General features: G+C 38.1%; 1 protein-coding gene across 11 annotated transcripts in view; it reads left to right on the top strand.

Annotated features, from left to right (window-relative positions):
• The window catches only part of ryr2a (ryanodine receptor 2a (cardiac)), a 330,466-nt gene that overhangs the window by 185,110 nt on the left and 128,909 nt on the right, over positions 1-16,447 (top strand). For all 11 annotated transcript variants that reach the window (XM_086195802.1, XM_086195797.1, XM_086195796.1 and 8 more), the window contains 5 exons: positions 1,726-1,849; positions 3,773-3,888; positions 8,881-8,942; positions 10,200-10,321; positions 10,644-10,693. In XM_086195802.1, the coding sequence (XP_086051928.1) occupies positions 1,726-1,849; positions 3,773-3,888; positions 8,881-8,942; positions 10,200-10,321; positions 10,644-10,693 (474 nt within the window). The remainder of the gene's footprint in view (positions 1-1,725; positions 1,850-3,772; positions 3,889-8,880; positions 8,943-10,199; positions 10,322-10,643; positions 10,694-16,447) is intronic.

The following is a 16,447-nucleotide window of genomic DNA, read 5'->3' as shown; positions in this document are numbered from 1 at the left end:
AATACAGTCAATTTAGAGTATCTGATAAGCCTAGTCCCTTCTTGCATGTCTTTGGACTGTGGGAGGAAACCAGAATACCCAGAGAACCCACACAGGCACATGGAGAACATGTAAACGCCACACAGAAAGACCTCATGCTGGAGCCAGGGCTCCAACCTGGAACCTTCGTGCTGTGACGGGAGAGTGCTAACCACTGTACCACCGTGCCGTCCGATAAATGTAATATAACTTTTAATTTCAACCACTCTTACAAATGACTATGGTCTGTGGAATAGGATGTTTGATTTGATTTTACATTTTTTTAGTTACATACAAACAACTTCAGTCCCATAGCTGTAACTTGCATCACTCCTCTCTTGTAAGCACACTTCCAAATACCTCCTATATTTGCTCATTGCACAGACGTGTATAAAACTGCACATTTTTTCTCATCTGAAGCTGCAGAATCTTTATGTATATTTGTCACTGATGCTACTGTATATATATATATATTTATGCCCTACAGCTAATGGTTGCTTTTATATATCTATATCTATATATCTATATCCATATCTATATCTATCTATCTATCTATCTATCTATCTATCTATCTATCTATCTATCTATCTATCTATCTATCTATCTATCTATCTATCTATCTATCTATCTATCTATCTATCTATCTATATACAGTATATATTACTTTCCCCTTTTTTTCTTTCCTACTTTTCCTGAAAGAGATGCCACAGGAAGTTACATTGTTCTAGTATATAATGACAACAAAAATGATTCTGATTTTTGACAATCCGTTTGCTTAAGGAGATGAGTAGATCTTTTTAATACTCATCCCTTTTTTCTTTACTTAAATTTAAGGGATAGTTTTAAAACTTGGATGTTTTTTCTCAACATTTTTGTGTCTACATAATTAGTACATTAAAAGTGCACGGTTGAAACTAGAATAAACATAGACATAACTACCATAATGGTTGTAATTCTTACACAGTACTCACACTTATGAACAATTTTTCGACGTCTCATCCACTGGACTACTCTGTTTGACAGTAACACAAAAAAACCCCACTGTTAATGCAGAGTAAAACCACATACTTTTATCAATCAGTCCACCAGGGCTCAATGTGCTCATAGCAAACTTTACTAGTACTGATGTCTGGTACTGATTGGTCTGATAGGCTTGTCAGACAGTTGTGTTCAAAATAGGGCTGCCAATAAAATGCATTAATTTCAATAACAATATAAAAAAAAACTAGTTCTGAAAATGTCAGCAGATGCAACACACCTTTTTTGGGGGGTGAAATCAAACTCAATTTTAAATATCTATAAATCATAAATGATGTGCATTTCATCTGATTTACTTAAAGCCTTGTGTTTTGCTCCTTATGTCAGAGGAAAGCAGAGGAGTTAGTTGCACAATAATGTACCTGGGCCAAAAAAGCCTCAAAAGTTCATGGTTCAAGACAGATGCAAATATAGTCCATAATCAACACCTAATGGTTGAGCTGTCTTCCTCTATTTGAGCTTTGCTACATTTTTTGGTGTCAAAGTCATTTCACTAGAGTTGTGTTTGATGTTCTGCGCATACTGATTGATGCTAATTTTGTCATAAAATCCTGTTCTAAAACTAACTAGCTCTATTCAGCCCTCAGAGTGGTGGAAATGAGTCAACATTCCCTACAAATCATCTTGTTATTTTTGTTCTCCCTACTGCTGTCTTTGCATTGTCCCCAGGTGGAGGAAATCATCCCCTCCTTGTTCCCTATGATACGCTGACTGCCAAAGAGAAATCGAATGACAGAGAAAAAGCGCAGGACATTCTCAAGTTCCTCCAGATAAGTGGCTACACTGTGTCCAGGTAGGATATTTTCAATGCTGTACATATTTGATACCATTACCTTTTACGTTTTTGGGTGTCTATGATTGCTTCATTTTAATTAAGAATGTAAATAAAATCAGACCATGTGAAACAATGGAAACCTGCAAAGCCTGCAGAGTTCTAATTATTAGGGCCTGAGCCTGAAGATACTTCAGGCGAAGATCCTATTATGTTTTTAAATTTGTGTTTGATTATTATTAAATGAAGTCTTAGACAACGGAATGTGCAGCAATTTGAATCTCTTCTGTGTGCTCACACCAAACTCGAGCAATGGTCCAGCATTTTTGGAAATGCTACAATAATACTGAAGTGGCTATTATCATTTTTTTACACTGTATGCAGGTTCAGTGCTATTTTTGATTAATGGACAAACAAAGATTTAGATGATATGACATGACCACAACTGAACTGGTTTGTTCCTTGACAATCAAGGAAAACCACTGCGCGGCTTCCAGTTGAAAAGCCAAAACCCACTATTTGCCACTGATTGAATTAACTGTGGACTGTTGCATACAAAGTAGTTCTCCTTACAGTCACCTGTGTTCACAGGATTTATAGTGGTGATTTCATCAGTCAAAATAACTTTCCTCCTTCTGCCCCTGGTGCTGCTGCAGTGCCATTAAAAGGGTGTCATAAAATTTACCGGAATATATTCAGAAGTAGCTGCAGTGTGCATTAACAACCAACATGTGATACACATAAGATGTAAATACAAGATAACTGCTATTCTTGCCAAGCCCCTGGGAACACGAAATGCCATGAAACTTATAACTTTATTTTAAGTCGTGTTTGTTTTATGATAAGATTCAAACCAACCATCTATCAAGAGTCTTTAGACTTGGGCAATGGTAATTTTTTTTTTTTAATTATAGTATTTTAGTAAAAGTATGTAGTTCTTTTTATGTGTGTTTGAACTTTTTCATTAATTGTGGGAAGGAAGAAGAAAGTTAAAGAGTACAATTCAGAATAACTTATCATGAATATGACGCCATTGGTGTCTCATAAAGTTACAGAAATTGTCTTTAGACAGGTTTTGTTTTATTTCAAAAGGTATCTATCTATTTCTTCATGACTTATTTCATTTTAAAGAAAACTATGGTCATGCAGTATGCTCTTATAACATTTTTTTTTTTACATTTATTGTTTACTTACTATCTATTTCCATGATCGTGTTTGATGGACATACATTTATGCTTGAGGAGGAATGAATGTTTCTCTTAAACTGACATTACTCAAAATGTTTTTTTTGGGGGGGGGGGGGGGGGAGGGGGAGGAACACTGACATATCCAAGTATGTAATTATTTAAAAAATAAAAATCCACCTTTGGTATATAAAAATACTATTGAGAAAATACGTATTGTATTAGACTGGCATGGTGTCCAAAGCAATAGGTGAACAAATTGTAGTCTATGGTGGGCTTGAACACGTTGATAATTCTTTTTGGAAAAAAAGTCCAAAAACAGCTCAGAACAGCTCCATAATTCTTAATGAACTCAGAACCTAAAATTGTATGTCAGATTTTTGCATCAAAGGGAAGTGGTCAAAATAAAAACCACTGGCTTATGTTATTTGACACAGCATTTCTATCCCTCTCTTCCATTACTGAATGAGGTCAATACACTGAAGTATAGAAAAACAGTGAGCAGGGGTAAACTGGTGTGCTCTGCAACATAGCAAAGAGTTCTTGGAAGAATTAGACCACTTTTTCTTTTCGACACATGACGGAGCAAATATTTTCCTCATATTTTCCAGCCTTTTAAAAGGTAGACTTCATACATCTCAAATCTGCTTTTTTCCTGGTTACACACAGATTAAATTGATACTCATCATCGCATTTTAACTTGCCTTTAGATTTCCTAGAATTTCTGGATGCTTCTTCAACAGTGTACTTGTTTTTCCAGAGGTGTGAAGTCACAGGAGCTGGACACACCAGCCATAGAGAAACGATTTGCCTACACCTTCCTTCAGCAGCTCATCACATATGTAAACCAGGCTCACCAGCACATGATGGAGTTTGGTGAGGCTCTTCTGATATATGATTAATACGTGTATAAAGTGAAAGTGTGTAACTGATAATTCCTTGGTTTGATAATAGAGCAGAGCAAAACACTTTCACACCGCCATACTCTTGCCAACGACTCGTGAGGCACACAGGGCTCTTTCATAGCTGATTTTTTTTTTTTTTAAGTTATAGTCTAACAAAAATCTGTTTCTAAAAAGTCTGTGTCGTGTTACTGCTGCACTGCAGTCACCTAAAGTAATCACGGCCATACCAATCAATCCTTTGGTTTCCACCAGAAGCAGCTCTTTTCAGGCACATCCCAGCAGTGCTCTGCAGAGTGGCAGCTAAACACTTGTAGATGACTATCTTGTCTCTTGATGTTGATCTTTGGTTAAATGAGTAAGACATTCAGAAACTAGCGAATAACTTTTTTGTGCCTTGGTGATCTTTGGCTGCTCCTGATTGGAAGCTATCATCAAAGTATCATAGTCAACTGTTTCAGTTTCCTTAATGACATTTTGCATCTCACCCAAGAGATTTCTCCAGGTCGAAGTCACTGGTGGGGAGTTGCAGGTTTTATAACTGTGTAGGTGTGACTTTCTACAGAGTCAATGATAGCCATTGAGTTCCACGTCTCAAAGTTGTTGAGGTCACATAAGAGGTGTTGGCCCAGTTGGTATTAATGTAGGTCATTAGGGGGCTTTTTCGAGGACACAGAGGTACACAACTTGGCCAGAGAAGACATTAAATAAGGGGTTGATGGAGAGGGCGACCTTCATCACTACCTGTCACCCAATACAGTCATGAACACCCTCCCTAGGAAACTCAACACCCTTTCACACTTGGATCCCACTTGTTCAAATGCCCCATATAGTCAGGTCGGCTCAACACAGCCTGTGTTAAAGAATGAATTCACACACTGACATAGATTTAACTTATTTACAACAAACATTTATTTGTCCATAACACTATTAAATTAGCAGTTCCATTAGTGCAAAAATAAAACGTGAAAGAAAAAATGCATAGGTTATAATGCCATCAGGCCTGCTCTCTCTGAATCATAATCACACAAGAATTGAAAAGAGGAAAAAATGGTATTATTGCTTCAGTTCACTGCTGAATAGTCATCTTAAATTCAAATATATCACTTCAACTAGAATCAGGATTTAAACCTATTAATAACATGTTTCAAAACATTCAAAAAGGCTATCAGTGGCATCAGAAACTGAAACCATACTGTTATAACATTTCAACTTCAAAATAATAACCATGAAGATATAGTATCATTGTAGAACTACAGCATTGATAAAAGAAAAAACAATCGGTGCCATGTAAAGAAGAAAAGTGATGCTAGTGCAGTCAACAAAATTATTTGGCTCTATTCATTTTAAGGAAAGCACTTCATTCCAACAAGAACCTCACTCTGTTGCGCTTTCCTCTAATGATGTCTCTTGTGATGCTGAAAACCCTCTCTGCAAAAGCTTGGGAGACTGGTATAGCCAAAAAGTTCAATGCAAAAGGTTGTTGGTGTGATGAAAAATGTCACTTTTTTCCAGCCAGAATCCTGTTGTTGGTCGCAGGTGATTGGATGTGAAAGCTCATCTTTATACTTTTTAATTTACTGTTTTACAATGTTTGCAGAGGCTTTCATTTTAGGCTTTATGCAAGACTTTGAACAGAACCTGAAGACTGGCTGCTTGGATGATGTTGATTGTGCTTGTTCTAGTTCTTCTCGTTCCTTCTCATTCCCCTCACCATCATCTTCAGGCTGATCCTCATATTGTGGGTGTGAATGAGTATTTTGGGCCACATACTCCTCAGCCTGTTTCAGCAATTCCTGAATATTGTGATCATCATCAAGTAAGGTTTCACTAACAGTAGGGTTGATAAAGCAGGCAGCTGCCACAAGTGGTGAAAACCAGGTTGTGCTGGTTAATATTTCTTTTCATTTTCAAAGCAAGAGCAGCAAGGTCTCTATGATTTTTTTTCTCTTCTAAGTCAGCTGAGCAGATCAAAGACGGCAGGGACCACCAGTGACATGGACATAGGCACGGCAAGGCAATTTTATTTGTATGGCCCGTTTTCACAAACAGTTTGTCTCAAAGGGCTTCACATGGCATCATAACAACATCCTCTGCCCTTAGATCCTCACATCGATTGAGGAAAAACTCCATAGAAAACCTTTAACAGGAAAAAATCCGAGAAAGAGGGTGAGCAGCAGAGGAGTGGTCACTTACCCAGGACAGACAGACATGCAATAGATGTTGTTACAGACAAAAAAAAAGTTTACAATACAAAATGTGGGAAACATGGAAATGTTACTAACAGCTGAAGAAGGAAGCTTCTGGAAGGGGAGGCAGGGAGAGCAAGCCAGCTTGATGGGGGACTGGATGGCAGACTGGCTCATAGGAGGGGAGCGCAGGCCAGTATAACAGCAGGGGTGAAAAAAAGGAGGGGGGTAGGGGGGCAATGCAGGCGGCGGTTGGTGCAGAGAGATGGAACTCCGGTAGACATACTGTAGTGTCACTCTGAAGGGTCTGAGTATGCTCTGCAAAAGGCAGCAGTAGTTCATGCAATGACTTCAGCTTTTGCCATTCACTAGGGAGCAAGCTGTCCCATCCCATGTCATTGGGGACTTGGCAAACTGAGTCTTTCACTTTGAGGAATCCTGCAACCATGCTGAATGTGCTTGACCAGTGTGTGGGGCAGTCATTTACAACAATAAGGCCACATGCATCCATTATCCTTTGTGTTGCAACTGAGGTTGTGCGGAAAAGCTTCACAATTGACCTTACTTTATCAAAGACTCTCTTGACACCTGCCTCCCTCTGTATCACGTGGACCACAAGCTGCAACGTGTGCATCACATATGGTGTCCGTTTTAAATCCATGTCACTGTGATGACATCTAAAAAGAACACACATATGTAGATATAATTATTATTAAAATGTTCTTTTTAACAGTAATAATGGAATGGAATAATGGAAATTACACAGATCAATTCCAATTGAAACCCTCCGCTCAGCAGCCAATCTCCTTTTGAATTTTCTTCTGCTTCATAAAAGTTTGTCTATTAGATTGCTTATTTTGGTCTTTTTGGGAACAGTCAGTTTCTTATCTATTGCTTCCATCATAAGAATAATGTCCACATCTTCGACTGTAGTAACTGGTAGTCCAGTGTGTCCAATCCATTTTGCTATAGCCTCCTCCTTTGTCTGCTGCTCTTTAGAGTCAGGTTTGTACTTTGAAATACTTAAAATAGCTGCTGAAATGTTTTGCTGGGACACTTGGTTTCTTTGCACTCTGTGGCCCAATGTGGTAATCTGAAGTCTTCTGTAGCTATTATAAAGACAATAAGGTAGAGTTAATTTTTTTTTCTTGTTACAACAACATTCGTTGAAATTTATCACATGCACCTTAAATCTACAGGTACCTTTAGCTTAACAGGACAGCGGTGTTGAGTTACATTCATAACTTACACAGCTCTATGAACATTTAATTCTGTATTCTGATTGGTATCAGAGCCTCCGAGGATCCACACCGTATATGATGATTCACCGATTGATTGATTTGTCAAAGCCCTCGTTGAAAACTCACCAAACTCAGCGTACGGCGGAGAGGGGTTAGCAAAACAGTGAAAAATAACCAGACTCTGAGATTTGTATACGCTAAATAATTGATAAAGCTCGTATTGGTGAACATCATGTGTCAACTGCAATACAATTTCACTGACTCGTAAGCTAAGCACGTCCAATGAACTTATCCAGCGTCGTTGGATGAGTTTGTGCATGTTGTAGGAAAATAAACCGCACAAGATGTGTGGAACGGGTTCCATTAACCCCTCATGCCCCCATCCCTTGTTTAACGTGCTTACCTGTGCGTGTATTTCACGGTGGCTTGACTCCAAATGCCTCTTCAAATTCTGGCTGTTTTTTTCCCGATATCTTCCTGCTATAGTTTTTACAAACTGTTTTGCTTTCTTTTACATCAAATGTAAAGTGCGTCCAGATATCCTGCCACCTCTTCCTCCCCGGCATTGACATTTCTCCAACTACTAGCCTGTACCAAATAAACTCTGCGGACATCTCTCGGAACTTTCTGACGACATCACTCCGATTGGTTTTCGATTGGTTTTCCCCAAACTCTTTCCGCTAAGTTCTAAATTGTCATGTCCTCCCACAAACTAGTGAGCTCTGATTGGATCTTGTTCTGGCAGACATTTTTGTCTTGTTTTTATTTGGTGACGAAAATGTCAATACACCTCATCGTCTTAGTCATTGTGAATGAATTTTTATTTAGTTATCGTCTCATTTTAGTCAGAAAAAAAAGGTCATTGACAATGACGAGGACGAAAATTTTTTCGTCAACAAAATTAACACTGGCTCAACATCCCATATGTATACCAACTGGATCAATGACTTTCATCTGACCTCAACGTCTCTGAAATATGGAGCTCACATTTTGCCAACTCTGCAGAAAGTCACACTCATACTGAGTTTTAAATGCCTGCAAATCCCCACCAGTGACTTAAAACTGAAGAAGCCTCTTGAATGAAAGGCAAAAGGTCTTCAGGGGAACTGAAACAGTCCAGTTGACTATGACACAGCACTTAAGAGAAGTTGAAGAACTCAGATTGTCTAATTGGTCAACAGACCATGTGTCATTGTTTAGATTTAGTAGGTCAAAAGGTTGTTTTCTGAAACTGTAAACACAACACATTGTGGTTGCGATGATAGTAAATCTTAATAATACTTACTTACTGGACTATGTTTCATGCTTTTAATTCCTTAATAACATAGAAGAGTTATTCTTATTTTCAGATGCATATTGCTCTCAGGGAGAAGAGGGCATTTTTTAAATTTGGCTTTTGTAAAAGCAGTTTTTGTCAAAGTGGCTCCTGACTAGGTAGAAGTTGAATAACACTGCAACATTACTACATAGTGTGCATAAGTAAATGTCTTCTTCTAAATCTAACCTATTTCAGCAGATGTTTTTGATTTTGTTTAGACCGGGGAAGACCCAAGGGAGAGAAGATTCCTCATGAGCAACAGATTAAGTTCTTTGGAAAGGTCAGATTTTTTAATTTCATTCAGAGCTATTGCCTTGAAACAATATTTCAAACATCCATATCTATAGCTAGTTTTATAACACTCCACTACTGGCCAATTCTGATTTGCTGTTTGGTAGCACTTTCAGCATGAAAAGGTTACTCCATGTCTCTAATTTGGTTGTTGTAGAATTCTATATTTAGGGCCTGAGCCCTAAAAGGGGCGAAGACCCTATTGTATCTGTTCCATTTCTTTTTCTCTCCTTCTTTTCTTTTTTCTTATTATTCCACCACTTCAGACCTCAATTCCACCCCTAAACATGCTAAAAAACTGATCAAATTTGGCATGCGCATCAGGTAAGGTGAAAAATTGGTTAAAATGTAAAAATAACCCCCAAAGTGCCAAAATGTGTTCTACAGCGCCAGAAGGCAACAGTATGTACATGAAAGTGCAACTTTGTGCCAATTTTGAACCCAAACAAATGCTATCTCCTCCTCGAGCCTTACTGGTATCGCCTTCAAACTTTAATACATGACTTATTACACTGTGCTGAACTAAAGTTGTTAAAAACTTTGTCATAACTCAAACAGTTAGGATTCTGAAGCCCCGAAAGTTGCTGTGCCACATTGCACCTTACATTGTAAACCAATAAGGAGGCAATCTCTGGATACTTCATGCCAAACATGAGGCTTTTGACATCTAAACTGTAAGTCTGACCACTTTCAAACGTGTATCGTTGGATCAGGGGCCAATTTACAAACCAAAATGTGAATTGTAATGTAAGATTTTGCCAAAGTCATGGTATTTCTTATATTCCACAAAAAGAGTTCTCTAAAATCCTCATCAAACTGACAGGGCACCGGGGGGAAGGAAGGACGGGTGGGTAAAGTCAGAGCTGTCAGCCCAGGTCTGAAAACATCTATGTATTGACCACACCACACCACAATGTGTGCGATGGTGCAATGGCCCAGCCAACGCTGCTTGCTGCTTTAATTAGGGCCTAAGCCTGAGGGTACTTCAGGCGAAGACCCTATTATGTTTGCTCGGCAGAGCAACACATTAGCAGCACTAAAAACACTAAAAACACACACTAAACAGTGTTTAATTTCCTCTTGGTTTTCTCCCAGCCCAAATAAATATCAAAAATAACCATCCTTTAAAAAGATAAGATTTTTTGAACCTTATCTATTTGAACCAGAATATACAAAGAGGAGGCTATGGAAAATAAGTATAATTCCCTTATACTTTTTGAGGTAATTCTATTTTTTTATCCCACAGGTGGTCTTGCCACTGGTTGATCAGTACTTCAAAAACCACCGGCTATACTTCCTGTCTACGGCCATCCATCCAATCAGTAGTGGTGGACATGCCTCTAACAAAGAGAAGGAGATGGTGACAAGGTGAGTGAGTACACAATTAAATCTTAGGTAGAGGAAAAGCAGCACCACCAGTTTACAGGGTATAATCAACATGCTAGTGCTTTTTATTGCCTAAATGTTGAATAGCAGTAATTGTTTTGTTTCTACTTGAAAAAAAAATGTATTAAAGTTCCAAAGCAGTTTGAAATCTCAACAGCTTAACATCAAGCTGTTTGTCTTTGTTTCTCTTCCCTGTTTCCTGTTTTTCCTCTTGGCCTCTCTCATTTCTCTCACGCCAATCTTTTATCCCTGTCTCTGCTTCCCTCCTGGCCTCCTCCTCTCTCTCTTAATTTAAATCTTCTAGTCTTTTCTGCAAACTGGGAGTTCTTGTCAGACATAGGATATCCTTATTTGGTAAGAATGGTTTATGGCTATTGTTTGCACTTTTGCTCCCCTTCTTCTGCTGCTTCTCTTGAGGTTGATATAAGATTGATTGAATGATGTGACATAAAGTGAGGAATGAATGTTAGATAAGTGCAGTTGTTTCATGATGATCCAGGAGACCTGGCCATGTTAATTTTGATATTTTAGTTGTAAAAGGACAAAGATACTCACATATGCAGTCATAATATCTTGATGGCACTTTGGAATCTCATCATTGAAATTTTGCATTTACAGTATATATCATTGCCTTTTTTAAATAATCACCCAAGTCATTTTTTCAAGCTTTTCAGAAAACACACACAAAAAAAAAAAAAAAATAGAGAGAAAACATCATAAGTAGTTGTTTTAAGAAAAAAATGTCACAAAATGACTTGGGTGATTACTTTAAGACGGTGATGATATTGAATATGTCACTATGCTTTGACAAAACTGGTCTCATTTCAAAGAGTCATCCAATGTAACAGAGAGTGTCGCCTGCTTTTGCCCTCTTGGTGAATCCTTTGCTTTGCTGAAGACTACTCTAGACTAATCTTCCTTTTTTAAACTGTTGTTTTTTTTAACACCTTGTAACAACGCGTGAACATTTCACATTTCCACATAAGAGGTGAATTGATAAAATGATGATAAACCTTTTGCAACCAATAAATGTGTACGAATAGGACTAAAGGACCCATGTCATTCACAAAGGAACCACAAAGCTGAAATGCAGCCCCAACCACGTTGTAAAACAAATCAGTACATAAATGCTATTTGCATGGATTTAAATAATGTATCAGGCTTTCATTTGGAGCAAAACATTCCCCTTTCTATGCAAATGAGCTTCATTGAAAACAAAGTCTGGTTTGCAAACACCACTGCTAAAAGCCAGACACAGAGTGATATTATTATCTTCTGAAAGTTGATGATAATTGAGGTAAATTTACTTTGTAATGATGGGTGTAACCCCAGTTACTAGGGGTGCAACGAAATAGTCAACTCACAAAACAATATGAAATATCAAACACGGCGCATGATATAAAATACTCACGATATGAAATAAAGAGTAAAGAAAATCAAAAATCAGAAATTCAAAAATCAAATATTCTTTATTTTCTTCCTTAATATGCAGACATACAAGTTATTGCTGTGTCAGTATAAAAAAAAATGCTCTTTGCTTTGAAAAAACAAAATATTTGTATTTTTTCCCTTAGTTAGACTACAATGCAAGTACAAACGTAGAATTTCAATTAAAAAAGTGCTTTGTTGTTATAAACAATGAGGATAACTACATAAGGAAAACTAATATTAAATAATCCTCAGGGCTGCAGTCTAATCTAGATCTAAAAATGTCTGACCTCAGTGAACAGGTGCATACCCTTCTATCATGCTAGTAGTGCTCGCCGCAGTGTACGGTGCTGTGTTTGTTTCAACCACCATCTTCTCACTGTTGCCTTGTCTTTTACATGGGAAGCCAAAATAACTCCACACAACTGATTTGTTTGATGAAGGAGCATCCGCTACTTGTTTGGCCTTGTCTTCCTCCATTTTGAAATAATTGTTTAGCTTCTTCCTCATCTTCTATGGCGTTGTTAGAGTGTTCTTCTTCTTCTTGTGATATGTGTATACAGTCAACGAGAGGGTCAAAAATCATCAGTGTTAGTTAGTGTTAGGGGTGCGTGGCGCCGCTTTGCATTGTTTTTTTCTTTTTACATTGATTTTCATTTTGTGTCTTTGGATTTTAATTTCGTCATTTTTTATTTTGCGAAATTACGTGATGGAAATTTCGTAACACCCCTACCAGTTACTTCAATGAATTATGTTTAACAATGATGATTATAATCCCATCATAGCCCTGTGAAACACATTTGCCTTTGTAAACTCCAGTATATTATTACTATTATTTATTTATTTTTTTTATTCCCTCCATTTCCACTCCTGGCTTCTTATACAGTCTGAAGGCGTGAGCACTCACAGACTACAATACTAAAGCCGAAATTGGCTCTTTTTCTTCTTAAAATTAATTTCCTTCTTTGAAGTTTTGAAGAATGTTGGTTGGCTGACTGTCTGAAAATTATAATTCTTTTGTCCTTCTCCCTTTGTTCTGTCTGTATCCTTGGTGCAAATCCACAAATTATGTTTTGTCACAATGATTGTTGCAATCAGATGCAAAACAAAAGCAAATATCTTACATTTCACATAATTTACATTCAGATATTAATGTGTCTGGTTGGACTGGGTGTTGTTCAAGTTCTGATACCACCTAAAGTTTTAGTACAGGGTCATATGGGTACTTGACATGAATACAATTTGTCTAACAAGGCCGTAGGTATGATTGTAGATCAGAAACTGTACAATCAAAGCTAAAGTAAAGAAGTGAAACAACCTTACTTGACTTTGAATTGTCTGCTGCTGGTTCTTAAGTATTAATACTGGGTTATGGACTGTATTCCTGTGGTTGGTTGGCCAGAGCAATTGCTAGTGTTCATTCATTTGGAAAGAAGTGCTTTCGTCTAAATAGTCTTCCAGGAATAATTGGAACAGGAGTTACAAAGGCATACCTAATTTATTTTTATCATAATATTTTATTTCTGAAGACTGAATTTCGTTTTTTGGAACTGTGCTTTGAATTTTAAGCCCTGTTCACATTGTGCAAATATTACCTACTGTTTATAGTTCTTTGTAATAATTGTGGTGGTCGTCTGTGATCTTAATCCATGCAAATCTAACACATTTGTAATTTGAAAAGTAAACCTTTTAGTGCATCACCTACTATTAACTGCCATTCTACACAGTGAATCTCAAACAACCATCTAATGTAACAACAACAACAACAAAAAAAAACCCTGAATGAAGTAAAATCTTATGACAATAAACTGAAATACTACATATATAGGTCAAAGCAATGTCTTGAAGAATTGGTCTAACAATCTTTTTTTGGGAGGAACATGGAGTACTGAGTTAAGATCTAAAGTTACATTTTACTTTCATGCTTTTTGTACCATCAAACCACACACAAAAAATTTAAAGGCCTGTGTCCAGCAAAGTGTTTTATCCTGAAGCTATGCTGCAAATGCCAGCAGCATAACAAGCTTTGCGTCTTTTCTGCGACAAGGAGTTGGTGGGGTTATTTTTTTGATTGCTTAGAGTTGACAGATTCAACTTAAAGTAAAACACGATGGTTGTCACTGTAACTTTTCACACAATCACCATCACAGTTTAGTGGGGTCAGGATAGATTTCACAAACACTAAATGTCACATGAATTTTATTTGTCTCCTTACATGTAACATTTTTTCCTTATCTGTTGTGTTTTTTTTCCCCATTTTCTCATCAATTGTATTTTCCCAATTCATCCTACCAAATTATCTTGGTGGCGGCACAGTGGTGCAGTGGTTAGCACTGTCACCTCACAGCAAGAAGGTTCTGGGTTTGAGTCTCGGCTTGGGCACGGGATCTTTCTGTGTGGAGTTTGCACTAGACATGCAATTGGGGACGAGGCTAATTGGATACTCTAAATTGACCGTAGGTATGAATGTGAGTATGAATGGTTGTCTGTCTGTATGTGTTAGCCCTGTGATGGACTGGCGACCTGTCCAGGGTGAACCCCACCTCTCGGCAAAAAGCTGCTGGGAGAGGCTCCAGCCCCCCCCCCCCCCCAAAAAAAAATCAAAAAACGAAAACCCTGAACAGGAATAAGCAGAAGAAAATGGATGGATGGATGGAAATGATCTTGGTCATTTATCGAAGCGAAGTAAAATCTGGTCAACTGGACGTAAGTTTATCTTGAAGACGTTTCACCTCTCATCCGAGAGGCTTCTTCAGTTCTAGTGAAGAGTGTGGAAACTCCAGCTTATAAACCTATGTGGGAGTGGTCAGTGCTATTGTGGTGGAAATGACCCTCCCGAGACTCACCTGGCCTCCCCAAACGACAGTCGTTGTGCGGTGTCAGGGAGTTTCAGGGGTGGTCGTTAGGGAGTTTCACCGACCACTCAGATGCTAATGGGCTGTGCTGGCATCAGCCGTTCCACATGGGTCTTTCAGCTGAACTCTTTGGGGAAGCTTTGAAAGGACTTGGTTGTAAATAGGTGAAAGGAAATGTCGCAGTCCACCTCCTCTGTTCAAAGATGGTTTCTCTATCCTGACGTGGATGGCTTCTTTAACTCCTCTTTCAAACCATCTGTCGAGGATTTGGACGTGATCGTCCTGGAAGGAGTGGCTTTCCTCCTTGAGGTGGAGGAAAACCGCTGAGTCCTGTCCTCCAGAGTTGGCTCTTCTATGTTGGGCCATGCGCTTGTTGAGGGGCTGTTTGGTTTCCCCTATGTAGAGATCCGTGCAGGCCTCACTGCATCTGACAGCGTATATCAGATTGCTTTTCTGGCTGTGAGGGGTGGGATCTTTGGGGTGAACCAGTCTTTGTCTCAGAGTGTTGTCTGGTCTCAGAGTGTTGTCTGGTTTTATAGATTCTCCTTAATTTCTCTTGAGAAATTAAGGAGAATCTATAATAAGCACCGCATCCCTGTGTCTTTTAAACCAGACAACACTCTGGTGTTCGCTTCGCTTCGATCTACGATGACCTGGATGAATGAGAACCTACACAGAGATCTTGGTCATTGCTTCACTTCCTCTGGAGCTCTGGGGATCACCACAGACTAACAAATTTTTTCTGTCACTTGTTTAGTCTTTGGCCCCATCTTTTCAGTTGACGGAAAGGGGTTTCGCAAGGGGGATATTGTGTATGGGAGGATTATGCAATTGCCCCTTGTCCAGGACCCAGCCTGATTTCCATGCTGCACAGTCTCTCATTATTCTTGATCATCCAAAACAAGATTTTATTCCCTTAAATAAAGTACTGACATAAAAGCACGTATCTATTGTAATAATTACAATCAGTTGTAGGTAAAACCTATTGTAATAATTACAAACAGTTTTAGGTAAAACTTTGTAAATGGACTTTTTTGTATACAGAGCAGGAGAGTGAGACCACACATATGCACAAATATGTACATACTGTTTCTTTATATCCTAGTTCTTGAAGATTGTTTACCTTTCAGCCTGCACAGTATGTATGTTTTAATTGTATGCCTAATATGTGTAATTACTTAGCAAATGGAAAATTGGAGTCAAAATTATATTTTGTGCAAACATACTAACTAAAACTAACAAATCAGATTCTTATGTGGTGGAGATCAGGGTGCATTTTAAAACAAGGTTTGAACAGGGCTAACAATAACAGAGTATCTCAGCCAATGAAAGAGAGGACCTGAACAAGATATTTTCAGCTGGAAATGAATGCTTAGTTGGACACAGGCCCTGTCATTCATTACTGCAATATTGATGTTAACATACAAAAAGCTGATACATTGTTGAATATTTTTATCCTTCAAAGTTTTGCATCAATTGTTTTATTCATGTTGACCATATTTGTAATGAGTAAAACTTAATAAATAATACAGACTTTATTTATAAAGCACTTTTTCAATGTTGTCATGGTCATCCATTCACACAGACATTTATACACTAATTGCAGAGGGGATGAACAGATTACCATCATTCTAGAGTGAGTGCATGGGTGTGTGTGCATGCACGCATGATATTGTGGGGTATGTTTTTACTCAACCCCTGCACAGCAGATGTTTTGTGTGGTTTGAATTGCAATTTATCTTATGATATCCAAATGACAAGAGTACTCCTCCATGCAAATCTCCTCAAAGTAAAAAGATGTTCACAACAACACGTTTTCTGCACA

The sequence above is a fragment of the Aulostomus chinensis genome, chromosome 23, assembly GCF_037954235.1.
Source record: "Aulostomus chinensis isolate RoL2024-O1b breed Wild chromosome 23, RoL_Achi_v1.0, whole genome shotgun sequence".
In the NCBI taxonomy this organism is placed as follows: domain Eukaryota; kingdom Metazoa; phylum Chordata; class Actinopteri; order Syngnathiformes; family Aulostomidae; genus Aulostomus; species Aulostomus chinensis.
Note: the sequence above shows the minus strand (reverse complement) of the source record. Positions and strands in the feature narration are given on the sequence as shown.